At 24.2% G+C, this 14,700-nt stretch overlaps 2 protein-coding genes across 2 annotated transcripts in view; one reads left to right on the forward strand and one right to left on the reverse strand.

Moving 5' to 3' along the window:
• LOC113551720 (H(+)/Cl(-) exchange transporter 7-like) overlaps positions 1–14,700 on the forward strand; it is a gene marked incomplete at its 5' end in the record, with an annotated part of 40,665 nt that overhangs the window by 8,187 nt on the left and 17,778 nt on the right. The window contains 4 exons of the mRNA XM_026954136.2: positions 1,684–1,863; positions 4,889–5,101; positions 5,182–5,358; positions 7,020–7,103. Coding sequence (XP_026809937.1) covers positions 1,684–1,863; positions 4,889–5,101; positions 5,182–5,358; positions 7,020–7,103 — 654 coding nt within the window. The remainder of the gene's footprint in view (positions 1–1,683; positions 1,864–4,888; positions 5,102–5,181; positions 5,359–7,019; positions 7,104–14,700) is intronic.
• Positions 9,223–10,823, reverse strand: LOC113551721 (cold and drought-regulated protein CORA-like). The gene is made up of 2 exons (XM_026954137.1): positions 10,700–10,823; positions 9,223–9,619 (listed from the first exon to the last, which is right to left on the reverse strand). The coding sequence occupies exons 1-2, from the start codon at positions 10,715–10,717 to the stop codon at positions 9,347–9,349; spliced, it is 291 nt and encodes a 96-aa protein (XP_026809938.1). The 5' UTR covers positions 10,718–10,823; the 3' UTR covers positions 9,223–9,346.

Raw genomic sequence — 14,700 nt, forward strand, 5'->3', positions numbered from 1 at the left:
GTATTAAAATAAACTACTTTAATATTAATATAAATATATTATGAAATATACTTAGTAATATAGGTTTATCGTCTTCTCCCAGAATCGATTTAATACACTCGATACTCGACACCTACTGTATAGTAGAGTGGTTACCTACTTTCCCACTATTTTAAGTTTTGAGTGTACCTGTCTGTAGAACTTCATTCTGCATTTTTTAAACCCATTTTATTCTTAGAGTATTTTTGGAACTTTAAGTGAAATATTTTATCTTGGAGTTCATTTTTCATACATTCAATAAGAATGGAAGAATGGATAATATTTAATAAACATTCATCATAAACTACCTCACTAAAAAAAAATAAAATAAATTAATTATATAGAGTTATTTATTTTGCTTCATTATATTATTTTAATTATTTATGTAATTATGTCTTACCTATGAACCTGAAAAAAGCAGTAATGGTTACACGATTATATGCTAAACGAAATTTTCGTCATGCGAAATCAAATATGAGTATATGCAATGTGTTCCGGGGGAATATAACCGGCTGACGTCATATGAAAGTATACCTCAAAAGAGGAGGTCTAACTTTTATATTTTTTAAGTTATGACCTTATGGGGCAATTTAGCTTTTTTTAAACAAAACCAAATCTACCACGCATTTTTTTTTATATTTTTTTTTCAACGTTTTAACATAATTTTATTTTCATTTTAAAGCTATTTAATTATTCTATTAACCAATATGCAATTATTATTATTATTATTATTATTATTATTATTATTACTATTATTATTATTATTAAATTGAAAACAGTAAATATTTTTTATTAAAAGTTAGAATTTTTTTAAATAAATCTCATATTACTCCAATAATTCAATATTCAGTATGAGTTTTTTTTGTTTGTGTATTTTTTTCTGAATTATATCTAGAATACCTTATAAGTTTGGTTTTCATATCTTTTATAATTAATTAAATAAACCTAACACATTGTATGATCGGTCTTTTTATTCACAACTAAAATTTAAATAATACAAAGTTTTTGTTTAATAATTTGAATACATTTTTAAGGGAATTTCTTAAAGTATTATTATTTATTATATTTTTAGTGCTAAACATTAAGTCACACGTATCTTATCTACTTGATATATTGGTTTAAAGTTTAATTTTTACAAATATTTGTTATTAAATTATAAATACATGTTTTTTAAAATTGGGTAAATATTTTCATTTTAATATGTCAGAAAGTGGTGAAATTGTATTCATAGATGTTGTGTTTAACCTGAAAATTGAAATTAAGGGTTCACAATACACTAAACAAAATTGACTATAATATACAACTTGTTGCTTTCTGTTACCAACGAATTTTATCTTATATACAAATGTAAAATAAGTAATAACTATAGTCTATAAACAAAACAATTCAGCATAATGAATTCAAAATCTACCTTACATTGGGGAAGATAAGTGTTATTTCTAGAAAAAATTATTTTTGAAAGTGTACAACCCAAGTAATGTAATATCCGCAGAGATGCACAAATGCATAATTTAATCACAGAATATTTCGAAAGTGTTTCTCTAAATATATAATATCTAAAAACATTAACTAAATTATTCTTAAAAATAATATTGTTAAATTGTTATTTTAAATAAAACATCATTTTAATTTTGATTTGGTGAGGCAATTTTTTTTTTTTTTTAGATTGGAAATAATCCAGGAAAATATGCATTACTTGGTGCTGCAGCACAATTAGGCGGGATCGTAAGAGCTACTATAAGTCTGACTGTCGTTTTTATTGAGGCTACAGGAAATGTTCAGTTCTTATTACCACTGATGATCACTTTATTTACAGCTAAATGGACTGGTGATTTTCTTACAGATGTAAGTTATATAAACTATAACATTATCGTATGTCGCTTAGATAAATTTAAATTTATATCTATTTAATCAACACAAATATTATTTGGTGGAGAAATATTAATTAATATAAACTTATTTTTTAATGGATTACAGTTTCAACACTTTCAGTTATTCGAAACACTAAATAATGAATATAGGCATTTATTACATTAAATAAAAGTTTTAGATATTAGATTCTAAGCGGTCCGATGAATGTATTTTAATTATTAGTTTTACAATGGTTTGTGTTTTTGTGTGAATCTTTCGTTGAATTCTCAGCGTTGTGTGAAGATAATTTTTAGAAGAAAATATTAACTAGTTAATACTTTAATTTATTAAATTATCAGTTTTTTTTTTAGTAAATAAGAAAATTAATATCGGAAAACAATAATATTTATATATATATATTTATCATTTTTCAACAAAATTAACTCTATTTCTTTTTTTGTAATAAAAATTAATAATAACAGGTACTTGATATTTTCAATAAATATTTAAATTAAAACTTTCTAGTCATAATATAATTTTAAAAATATTTTGGATCTTTTTAAGTTGTATATATTTATTACTTTCAACCGTCAGCTAAGTACAATAGTATTTATTTTTATTTTTGAAACAATCTCTGACTGTTTTAACTAAATCTATTGGATTTCAGTAAAAACACATTAACTTTTGTTCTACAATTCTACAAAATTACTTTTTCATTCTTAGAATATTATAACGCAATAACATTTACTTATTGCAAACTGGAAAAATTTAAGTAAGCATAGTAAGTTATTAAAGCAAATATAAATTAAAAAATGGTTTTTTGTAACCTAACCAAAATTATTTGCTAAATTGATTTATTTGAAAGTATATTTTAAATTATAAGCAGAGTGATGAATACATAATATTTTCAATGATGTGTGTTTTTTTCTGTCCATCATCGCCTTCGGAAGAGAAAAAATGCTTCGATTTTTATCTTTGTCGGTGATTTCTGGTAGAAAATTGTATCTCATTGGTACTTTAGTGGGTTAAGAATATAAAATGTTTAATGCCTTTCTTAACTTTCTATTTGCTGACAACGCCTAACTTTTAAATTTCATCAAAAGTGATATCGATAACCTAGAGAAATAGTCTGCATAATACAGCCATATGTAATTTGCGCCAAAACAACCAAAACATAAAAAAAATATATACATAATTTATATTACATCTAAAAATTAATTTTGGTAATTTGCACCACTTTTTAAGGTTGTAGTTTGCGCAATATAAAACTAAATAAAAGATTATTATGTAATATATGTAATCTTGTATCGTCAAAAACTGTAATTTAAACCATTTTTCACTTTATTCAAATTATAGTTTGTTGTTCTTTTAAATAACTAAACAATTTTTTTTTTACAAATTAACATATTGTATTTTTAATTATTGATCAATCAAGTTAATAAAATACATTTTCGATAATATCTATAACACCAATAATAATTATAATACCTAGCTGGCTCACTTTTTTATACTAAACTTGTAACTTAAAGATGAAACTAACTTTTTCTATCAATATTCTTTAGTCTTCATAATTTTTTTGAAATGTATACTTTTAATTTTAATCAACGTTTCTGTTTAAAGTCTTTCAGTACATTCAAAAAGTGGTAAATAGTAGGATATGATTGATATGAGTAATAAAACTCAGAATTTAATCGTGAATGATATGATTTGCAAGCATTTGTAATGAGAGCTAGTGACGCTTAGTGCTAGTGATGTTTTCAACCCAAATTATTGGCAGAAATTTAGCCGCTTCACTGATTTTTTGTGTCAATTAAATAATCCATATATTTTTTAAATATTATGTCATTAGGAATTGTCAATTGATGACATAAAATCTTCAATAAAACAACCACTAACCTAATTTAAAGATAACAATGGAAACCAAAGTATGGTTTAGCCACTTGCTATCTTCTGCTTTATTATTTTGATATACATTGGATAGGCCTAATTCCTGAATTTTTCTATACCACGATTGAGTTAGATGAAATCTACAACCGAATATTTTTGTATCTTCCTATACTTGTCTCAATGCTACATGAAATGCATTGCATCTTCGAAATCAGATAAAAATAAATTTGGTTTTAGACAAAGTTCACTTGCATTATTTAGTTTTATGATATTTTAAAATAAATTGACTAGGTCAAATTTTTTTTGTCTAGAAGTAATGCAAAAAAAAGTGATATATAATGATAGACTCACACTAGTTTCCTCTCAAAGACAAAAAAGTCAATAATTTTTATATGAATTGCTTCCCAAATATACGAGATTCTTTCCGTTGTACCTTAAATTATATCGTAAACGAAAAGGGCCTAATAAGTATAAGTGGTTCCAAAAATTTTCAAACATCATGTATCAAAATAAGTCTGTAATTTATAACTTTTGTTATATAATTAATAATGGAACTAGTGCAACTATTATGCACCAATAATGATCATTGCGTAAATAACTTAGGAATATCGTAGACTGATGCGATATCAGTCAATTTATTAGCTGGTTAATTCTAACAATTGAAATTAAAAATTTGACGTAGATTACATATTCCATTTCGTTTTCTGCCGTGGCTCAAATAATCAAAATTAATTTTTTGATGCGACGCAAAATACATGCTATATTTTTATATTTTGGCGCAAAATACCATTTCTCATTTATACGATACACCCTAATAAAAAAAACCCACAAGTTAGGGTATTTAACTATTGTAACCGATCCTTGAATTTAGTATATTTAAATTGTAAATATTTTTTTCTTTGATATTTATAATTTAATTTATAATTGCACAATACATTATCATATTGTAATAGGACTCATGTCACAATCCGTATACTTGAAATAAATAAATAATATACAAGAAATAAGCAGATAATTATGGTATTTATGGTATAAAGACTACACAACTTTTAATTTGAAATTATTGATATAAATGTAATAAAATGAACAATGTTGATCATAAATGTGACAAATTTTGATTTATATGTTAAAGGGTATTTATGAAATGCAGATTAAACTGTCAGGTGTTCCTATATTAGTAAGCGAACCACCACCTTTAACTAGCGATATAACGACAGAAGACTTTATGAGTGATACAGTATGTGCAATACCTCATATACTAATGGTCGGAAAATTAGTGGATATATTGAACACAACTAAACACAATGGGTTTCCTGTGGTAGCATCGAAAGTTTGTTACTGTCGAGTAAATATATAAATAAAGTCCTTATCAAGTTCTACAACTTGTTAATAATATCTTAATGTCTTCTAAAATATTGTTCACAGACAACTATAGAACATAAATGTTATGGCTTACTTAAAGGATTTATTCTTCGGTCTCAGTTAAATGTCATCCTTGAGCACAATTTATACCTTACTCCTTTACATGATGAAAATTATTATACAAAACTGGAGCTTATTAGAAAGTCAACGTTTATTTGTGACGATACTCTACTTTATCAGGTTAGTTAATGAAAAACTTAGTTATGCTTTCAAGCATGGATATTTATAATCTTGTAGATAGTTTTTGCTTTATACTTCACAGTAATTACTCGTATATAGAAGGTGTAACTAATGACTTTGATGAATTGAATGTGCAATAGTTGTTAAAAATTCAAATACTTGTCTATAATTCAGTGTTTCCCAATCTAATGGCGATTAGGTAATGGTGACTCACAAATTTAAGACATATGTAAACTGCGCCCAAACCTTTTTTTTTGTAAATTGCGTCCGAAATTTTATCTATGTTAAAAAGGTGTAATACAAACTGCACTCGATAACTTAAGCCAGTGCTTCTCAACCTTTTTCGTTATAGGGCCCCTAAATTTTTTAATGTAAGATAAACTTTCCCGATGTAATAAATAATGAATCATATGGTCGGTTATAATATAATGTTATATTTATATAATATCTAAATAATCAAAAATATTTTAAATTAAATAAATATTTTAAGGGCCTTCAGTCATATAACCACACCCCCCAGGTTGAAAAGCACTGACTTAAGCTGTGCCCGGTTTGTAAAGTATACAACATTTTTGACTTATTAAAGTCTTTATGATTGTGTAATTTTTTAATTAGAACTACAGAAATTGTATTTTCGTCAAGAAATACCAATACGTTATCGAATAACTATTGCAGTAATACGACAATTGATGGTTATCGCTAAATCCGGCATAGGTTTTCTAGTACCTATCGTATTCACTTTAATTAGTAAAGTCACGATGGCTGAACTATGTCGCAGCACAAAAAATGCTTAAAAATTATTTCAAAATTTAAGTTTCGTAAAATTAAATAGCCTCCAAGTTCGGGTGAGGTTAAGTAGCGATGTTCAGTCAAAACTTGCGCAGCATTTTTCAGAGCCAACTTTAACCATTAATGCTGCGAATCTTTTCATTCTCACTTTAATTCTATAGTTTTTATACAACTCATCAAAATATTATCATGTTCATAGAAAAGTTAAAAAAAATTTTAATAGAAAAATATATCGAACTAAATACTATAAACGAACTTTTAAATAACAAAATTCTAAATAAAAAACAAAAACGCGAAAAGTTACAAAATTGAATATAACCTAACCTAACCTAACCACTATATATAATAGTGGTCAAACTCTAATTAATGAATATGTATCAACAATATGTTATTATTTATAATATTTGTAATTATTTTACTTTTTAAAATTATATATTTTTTTAAATTTAAATTATTCATATTATATAGCAGTAACAAATTAAGTATATATTAAAGATAATTTTGCAAATATATATAGCTATTGATTTTTATTATTTTACCCGAGCGCAGTTTATATATCACCTTTTTACACTTGATAAAAACTGGGGCGCAGTTCACATGTGTGATTTTGTGTTTACTTGTATTTTGAGCACAGTATAAAATCACCAAAAATTTACTGTTTGTTAGGTATCAACATAATTGCCTAATTAGTTTAAAATTACCACGAGTCGCGATCCATCAAAAATATTTCATGACTCAATGTTGGTTTATGACCTATAGGCTGGGAAACACTGGTCTATGTAATATGGTGTGTTTTTCTTCTCGATCAGTTTTAATATTTAGAACATTAATTGAAATATATATATATATATATATGTGTGTGTGTGTTTCAGAGATTAAAAGTCGGAGAAGATGAAAGAAGTATTGTTATTGATTTGCGACCGTACATGAATTCAGCACCATATATTGTGAGATTAGTGAGTACTAGTTTGTACAATATTTATTGTAATAGAAATAAAATAAATTATCATGCTAGCTAGGTTAAATCATTATGTATTAATATGGTACATTAAAAAATCCAATTAATGATATTTTAAGTAAATTATAACTTTAAAATTATTTAAATTATAAATCTAATATATATAGATCAATAAAACTATAGTTAAATATCGTATTTGATTCGCCGATTCGTGAAATGTTAATTCATTACCCTTCCATTTAAAAAAAAGTATTCCAGTATTAATAAGCCTGCTATTTTCAATTGTTCATTAATTATTAAGTTCCTGTGTTATATTATGAAATATGAATATGAATACATTTCTTTCTTTATAATATTATATTATTTAAGTAGGTACGCTGTATTGATAAAAGTAGTTTTTATTATAATTACAACTTAATCAGTTTTGGGAACTGTTCATATTTATACATATTACTTTAAAATATTTAGTTAATTTTTCATTAATTTAAACACGAACCCCTGAACGTTTGGAATTAACTTGAATGTCCATCATATGTATCATATCGTGCTTATATTGCTTGCTTACTTCTATATGATGTCTGAAGCAAAAAATAAAACGTAATTAATATTATATAAATTTTGCTTTGCTATTTCACCGTTAAATAACTTACATTTTAATAGATATAAATAGTACCCCAAAATTATTATATTAATTCAATAGAAAAATTAATAGTAAATAATGTGACTTTTACAGATTTAATTAAAAAATTTTATATTTCATTGTCCCAGCAATAGATAACATATTATATATTAATATTTTATTATTTATTTTAAATGTAAACGTGATTTTAATTTTGTGTTCAAGCTACCTCAAAAAATATTGATATCATGATTTAAATAGTATTTATTTTGATAAAAAGTATATATGTGATCGTAAAACAAACTTTTAATTTTAATTTATATTTTGCAAAGTTATTAATTATTTTCAATTCAACAAACCGTAACTGGTTCTATTGATAATTTTTAATCAAATGATACCATGTGTATAATACCGATTTTGAATATTATGTATAACTGTGTGAGCTTGTAAAAAATCTTTTATATTTGTAGGAGTATGTAAAAATGGTTTTGTAACTAGGTATATAAGAAGTATTCAAAAAGTTTAATATTTTATATAGTACCTATTATGATTTTTTTTTTAAACTATTTATATTCTATAAATGCCTAAATTTAAACCAATTCCAGTGGTTATGTCAATAGTATACAGTGAAACCTCTGAACAGTTTATACTCTCAGTTACTGAAATTTTGTCTGCTATTCAGAAGAAGTCAATTTTTGAAATTCATATAAAGTAAATGTTTTTATGGAAAATATATGCACTATGACTACGTTAAATTTAATTTAGTACTTTAATGATTAAAAAATTAGTCAAATAAAATATAAACGAATATTACTGTCAACATTTAAAATATAATATATTATCAATACAACACACATTTCCTTTTAAAGAAATCAAAAGATAAAATAGATTGGCCAATTTTGAAGGGATCATTGTAATGAATATGTTCAATTTAAATTCAATATTAATTGTTATATCATTTCTTATGAAATTTTAATAAATGAACAACCTTTAAGGAAACATAAATTCAATTTTTTGAAGCATCTTGAGCCAAAAGATGTTATCAACATTTAAAGAAAAAACATTAAAAATGTCTATAAATTACGCAAAAAAAAAAATATTTAGAAAATTATTTTATATGTTGGAAATTTTAACATAAATATTTTGTAAAAATTTCAAGTATCTACAGTTTCTTGTTTTTGAGTTATACTAAAAAATGAAAATCAATTTTGTCAAGTATTGCTTTTGCGTGAAAATTGTCGTTATTCCTGATTAAAAAATCAGGAATAAAATATTCTTTAAAGTAGGCGTTCGTTATTTAGAGGTTTTTACATTGAAAAATAATGACAATTTTCTCGTCTCCAAGAATTTGTTCGCTATTGGGAAGTGATTGTTAGATGAGAAGGTTTCACTGTATTATTATGTTATTTTTTTTTTTTTTTTTTATTTAAATCATATCTCAACCCATATAAGATAAGAAAAAAAATAATTAACACACAATTGTTTAATATAGGTAAAATTTCTATGAGAAATTATTGTTTATTTGGATTTTGCATTAAAGATGATACATAAATTGATAAGCAAAAAAAAAAAAAAGTTTTTCTTATATTATTGTACTGGATTAGAATGAAATTGTTTTAAACTTAATGATGTCCTCCGTGTCCGTGTCCGCCACCTCCATGTCCGTGTCCGCCACCTCCGTGTCCGTGTTGTCCATGTCCGCCACTTCCGTGTGTATTATGTCCGTGGCCACCATGTCCACCGTGTCCGCCATGTCCCTGTCCGTAATTTCCATTTCCATAATTTCCACCAGATCCATGGTGATTTCCACCACCACCATTCTTGCGTGGTTCAGGAGCTGGTTCTGAAGTAGCTTGTTGAGTCATTACGAGAACGACAAAACACAAAGCTAATATCTAAACAATATTAATATTATTAATGTATTATTATTATTATTTATTATTGTATATTATTAATTTAATAATACAGTCATTATAAAGTTTATATTATATTAGTAATCCTATTATTGTGAAATTATGAAATTCTAAAAAGTATTGATACTTTTAATTTTGTTATATTATTGTCAAATGACCATAATTTTGTAAGACAAATATTTAAACAGTTATCATTATTTTTTTTTTTAACGAACTTTGTACTACGATTATTAGTTTCTACTATTAGGTATTAAAGAAAGACATAATATGAAGGATATTAAAAAATAGAATTTATTATTTTTTTTTTAAAAAAAGGACAATTTAAAACTAAATTAAAAAGTCTATATAATTAAAAAGATAATATATTAAGTATAATATTTTTTTGTTGGTTTAAGAGGATATTTTTGTTGTTAAAATGAACGTTGAAAGAATTAAAAATAGAAAATAGGTGATCACGTTGGGGTGATTAAGAGAGGGGAATCATTCAATAAAAGTTTAAACGAATGAAAAGGAAGTAGAGTGTAGCCAAAACGGAAAACAGAGAACGGTACTATGCTTTTCCTATTTAAACAGTTATTTAATAATAATAAAACAATTATTCACTAAAATAACGAATTGTTTTAGCAATATATTGTAATAATAATATAATATATTTAATCAAACAAATAATTTTAGTAGGTACATATGATAAAAGTTAAGTATTATTATAATAATAAATATAAAATTATATTTAATCAAGTGTACAATTTTAGGAAAAAATAATTTTATTTTTTAGTTATTGAATAAAATTTAAAAATATTAAAAAGTTATAGTCTTGAAGTTTTTAAGATAGATATAAATTCTTTAAAAATTGTATTTGATTTAGGTTAAGTTGGGCTATTTTTATTTAATTAGAAAATTTTAAGTGTTTTTAAAGTAGGTATCTAAAACTGATAAGCAATTTTTTTGTATAATTTTAATAAGGAAAATATTTATTTATCTATTGTAAGAAATTAAAAATTTAGTTGTTACTCAAAGCAGAAACTTTAATGGACTAATAATAATACTAAATAAACTACATACCGCTGTGTAAGATTTCATGATTCTTGAGACTACCTACTGAATAATCGTCTTTGAAAATGTGATGTATACTGATACCTCTGCACTTACAAGTGGTCATTTATATAGGGTCCGCGCACGTTTCTTATTTCGCCAATATTTGTTGTAAACAATATTGTAATCACTTCTAGTGTATTGACCTTCGGCTTATCCAAGGAAATACCCAAACCAGTCTTCAATTTTTTCCTCTTCACGAATAAACCGGTTAATTTAACTTCATATTATTATAATAATAAACCGTAAATAATCAATACTATTATATTATTATTATTGTTATTGACAGATGGTAAATCGTTTTTTTTAGACATTTGACGAGAATTATTTTATTAAATTACTGTTGTTTAAAACTAATATTGTTAAGATCAAAACACAAATAAACTAAGATAATTTTTAATTATTGATATATAACTATATTATTATTGTATACTCGTACACTTATAAGTAAAATGCATAATTTATTGACTATTTAGTTATTATATTATTGTTTTAACTCTATAATCATTAATCACGAGACAGAATAATAAAGACAAACTAGATTAGGTATCTGTTCTATTTATATTTAAATATATACATACCAAAATATCAATTATAATACAATAAAACTTATTAACTTTACTAACTCAAACCAAAATGTATTTTTAAATTTTCATAATCAATAGAGAATTAATTTTCACCAAATTGTTATATTATTATTTGTATTACATGATACAATTTTCAAAACATTTCGACTATTTAAAGGCACGACAAATTGTTATATTTTTTTTAAAAAAAATTTCTAAAAATGTCGATAAAACATTATTCACAATATTGAAGTTCTTGAAAGTTTAGTACAATATAAGTTGTTCTAATATCTGTGTAAAAATATTAAAAATACATATGTTATTAAATTTTAAACTATAGAAGTTGATAAAATATTATTATGAAAATATAATAAATTCAATATTTCTGAAAAAAATGTATCGACCTACTGCAATACTACCAATTACTAAAAGTAAAATTAATTACTTTAATAGCTTTACCAAAAAAAAAAAATAATAATAATATATTACTTGGTGATATAACCTATCAAACTGTCTCTTCTTAAAATCGTATTTCGTATTCATCATTGAATTTAAATTTGACATACCCATAATAGTGATCCACTCAACACCTAATGTACAGCAGAACGGTGTTCATTTGCCTACTTTTTTTTACTTTTATTTTAATTTTTTTAATTTAGTAACTATAATTTTCATTTTTTATAGATTTTAACTTTCAAATTAATATTTTTAAATATATCTGACATGATAATAAAATACACAAAAATTTATTTTTTTTATAGAAATATCAAAATACCTACGTTACCATTTATAAATGTAAAATGTTAAACCTTGTTTGATGATAGAAAACAGAATAACAATTTGTATTCATTTAATATTAAACTATTTTACCACTTGTATAATGTGTAATAATTGTTGAGTATATTATTTTTATATAAGCATTCTAATTTTTTATTTACGACCTAAATTATTCTATTCAAAATCAGGTTAAACGGAAAATTTTGAATTTCTTTTATGCTTCATCATATAATATGAACTATGCACAGAACAAATAAGCCCGGATTTAAATGATACATCAGGAGATATAATAATTTATTGATCTAATTAATTAACAGAAGTTAAATAAAATAAGGAAAAACGGTAATACTTATTTTATTTATTTTTTGTTATAGGTTAGGTTTAACCTTTAACCTAACCTGATTTTGATCTGGTTTAAGTATTAACTAAATTCGATTTTCTATTCAAATCCACCCTCAATTTCAAAATTAAAGCTTTTTAAGTAAAAACTATCAAAATATATTTTTATTTTTTATTATATATTATTATTATTAGTCAAAATTAATTTTACTTTGAATAGTCTTTAAATATTTTTTTTACATTTAAACTTTAACTCAACCTTTTAAGTATAATAACTTGTAATAATTTAATTCAAAATGAATAACATTTATTTTCTTAACTGGCTTAAGTAAATGTTTATTAAATTGTCTATATGTTTGCGTATTTATGTCCTGGATAGTTTTTAAACTACTAAAAATATTTAACAGATATTATAATTATAAAAACCTGAAAAAAATACCCATTGGGATTAAAATGTTCTCAAACTCAGAATTTTATTTAATATAGTACAGATTTGTAAGTGTTATATTAATATTACTATATAGGTACATTTTGTGTATCTTCAATTGACTATATAATTAAAAATATTTTACATCTGTATGAGAATATATTATTATTATTAAGTGAATATGATTATAAAATATGGCATAATGTTATACCTTATACCTTAAGTGTTCAAAATGTATTTTTTATGTTGCAATTTTGGTTTCAAAAACATGATTGAGTTTTATTTTCTATAGTGTTTGTCTCGTGCTATTTTAATCAGGTCAATTTCAATAAGATAGACATTTATATTAATTTAACTTTGTAAATCAAGAACCTAAAATTATTTTAATTACCTTTTATAATTTTCAGTATGGTAATGCTTAAAATATTAACTTCATATTCAAGGTTAATCGTATTATATTCTCAAATCATTATGCAGGGCCTAAAATTGTGTGCAGTAGCTAATATTAAATGTGCAGTAGCAAATTTAAAAATATGCAGTATTTTTTTGGATTTTATAAATTTTTATTTGATTAATATTCAATATTGATTGTTGAAAATTATTAATTAGTAGAGTACGGTTGTTGTAGTACTGAAAAATAGTGAAATTGATTGCAGTATTACACTAAAAAATACCAACAATTACACTTAAAAGTTAAAATATTAAAAATTGAAAAAAAGAAAATAACAGCGTTTTGTCATAAATGTTGCGACGTTTCGCTCTAGCCGAACGATTTTTTTATTCGTTTATATATATACAAAATTTTTTAATTATTCCCTCACACACACATGTATCAATAAGGAAAACATAATGTTATAATATATATATAAAAAATATTTGTGAATTATTTAAGTCTGATACTGATCGTATGACATACGACACCCGCTGTGATACGCGATTATTGTATGTCGAGCGTGTGTGCCGAATATACGTCGAACGGACGCATTTTTTTTTTCTGTGCGCAGTTTTAAAAAATATATAAAATGGAGTAAAAAACACGTAACTCTTTTCCGTGGCAGTAAACGCTACCGGGCAAGCACGGGTAGCCGGTCATCCAAAAACAAAAACCTAAACTACTAATACCAATAATTCATAATAGGTAACCAAAACTATTATATAATATATTTATCATTTAATTATTACCAGGCCGGTGTTACAGTTATATTATTTTTATGTTTTTTTTATTAATTATGTAATCACGTTATTATTATTGTTATTATTATGCTGATGTGCTTGTGGATCCGAGAAATAAAAAAATGATAAAATTTTTAAATATTATTTATTGAAATAGTGTTTTATTATATATTATATCTGATTTTTTTTTTTATAAATAAAAATAATATAAATCCCTAGTGCTCCGTTGCTAAGTCAACTCGGCCTAGGGTGGCGACCTTGCATAAACTGAGCAGTCGGCCGCTGGGCGGAAATCGTTTGGCTAGAGCGAAACGTCGCAATGTTTTAAATTTACTGTTATTATCTAAAATTTTACCAAAAATATAAATACAAATAATTCAGTATTCTATTCGAAGTAGCTGAAGAACAAATTATAACAATGTAACGCATAATTGTTATAGTCATATTTCACAAATTATTTTTGTGCTATATTAAATACCTACCAACTTGAAATTATCTTTATTTTATAATATTACATAGATGTTACGAAGGTTGAGTGTCGACTATATAACTAAAATAGTTGTAAATAAATGAGTAAATTCAATAAAATTGCAATAAAAATCCAAAAATTGCAAAAAATTGCACTTAAAACTTTTAGATTTTATTATTTACATGTCACGCATTTAAAAACGTACTTAGCAATATATTGA

This window comes from Rhopalosiphum maidis, chromosome 1 (genome assembly GCF_003676215.2).
Source record: "Rhopalosiphum maidis isolate BTI-1 chromosome 1, ASM367621v3, whole genome shotgun sequence".
Classification (NCBI taxonomy): Eukaryota; Metazoa; Arthropoda; class Insecta; order Hemiptera; family Aphididae; genus Rhopalosiphum; species Rhopalosiphum maidis.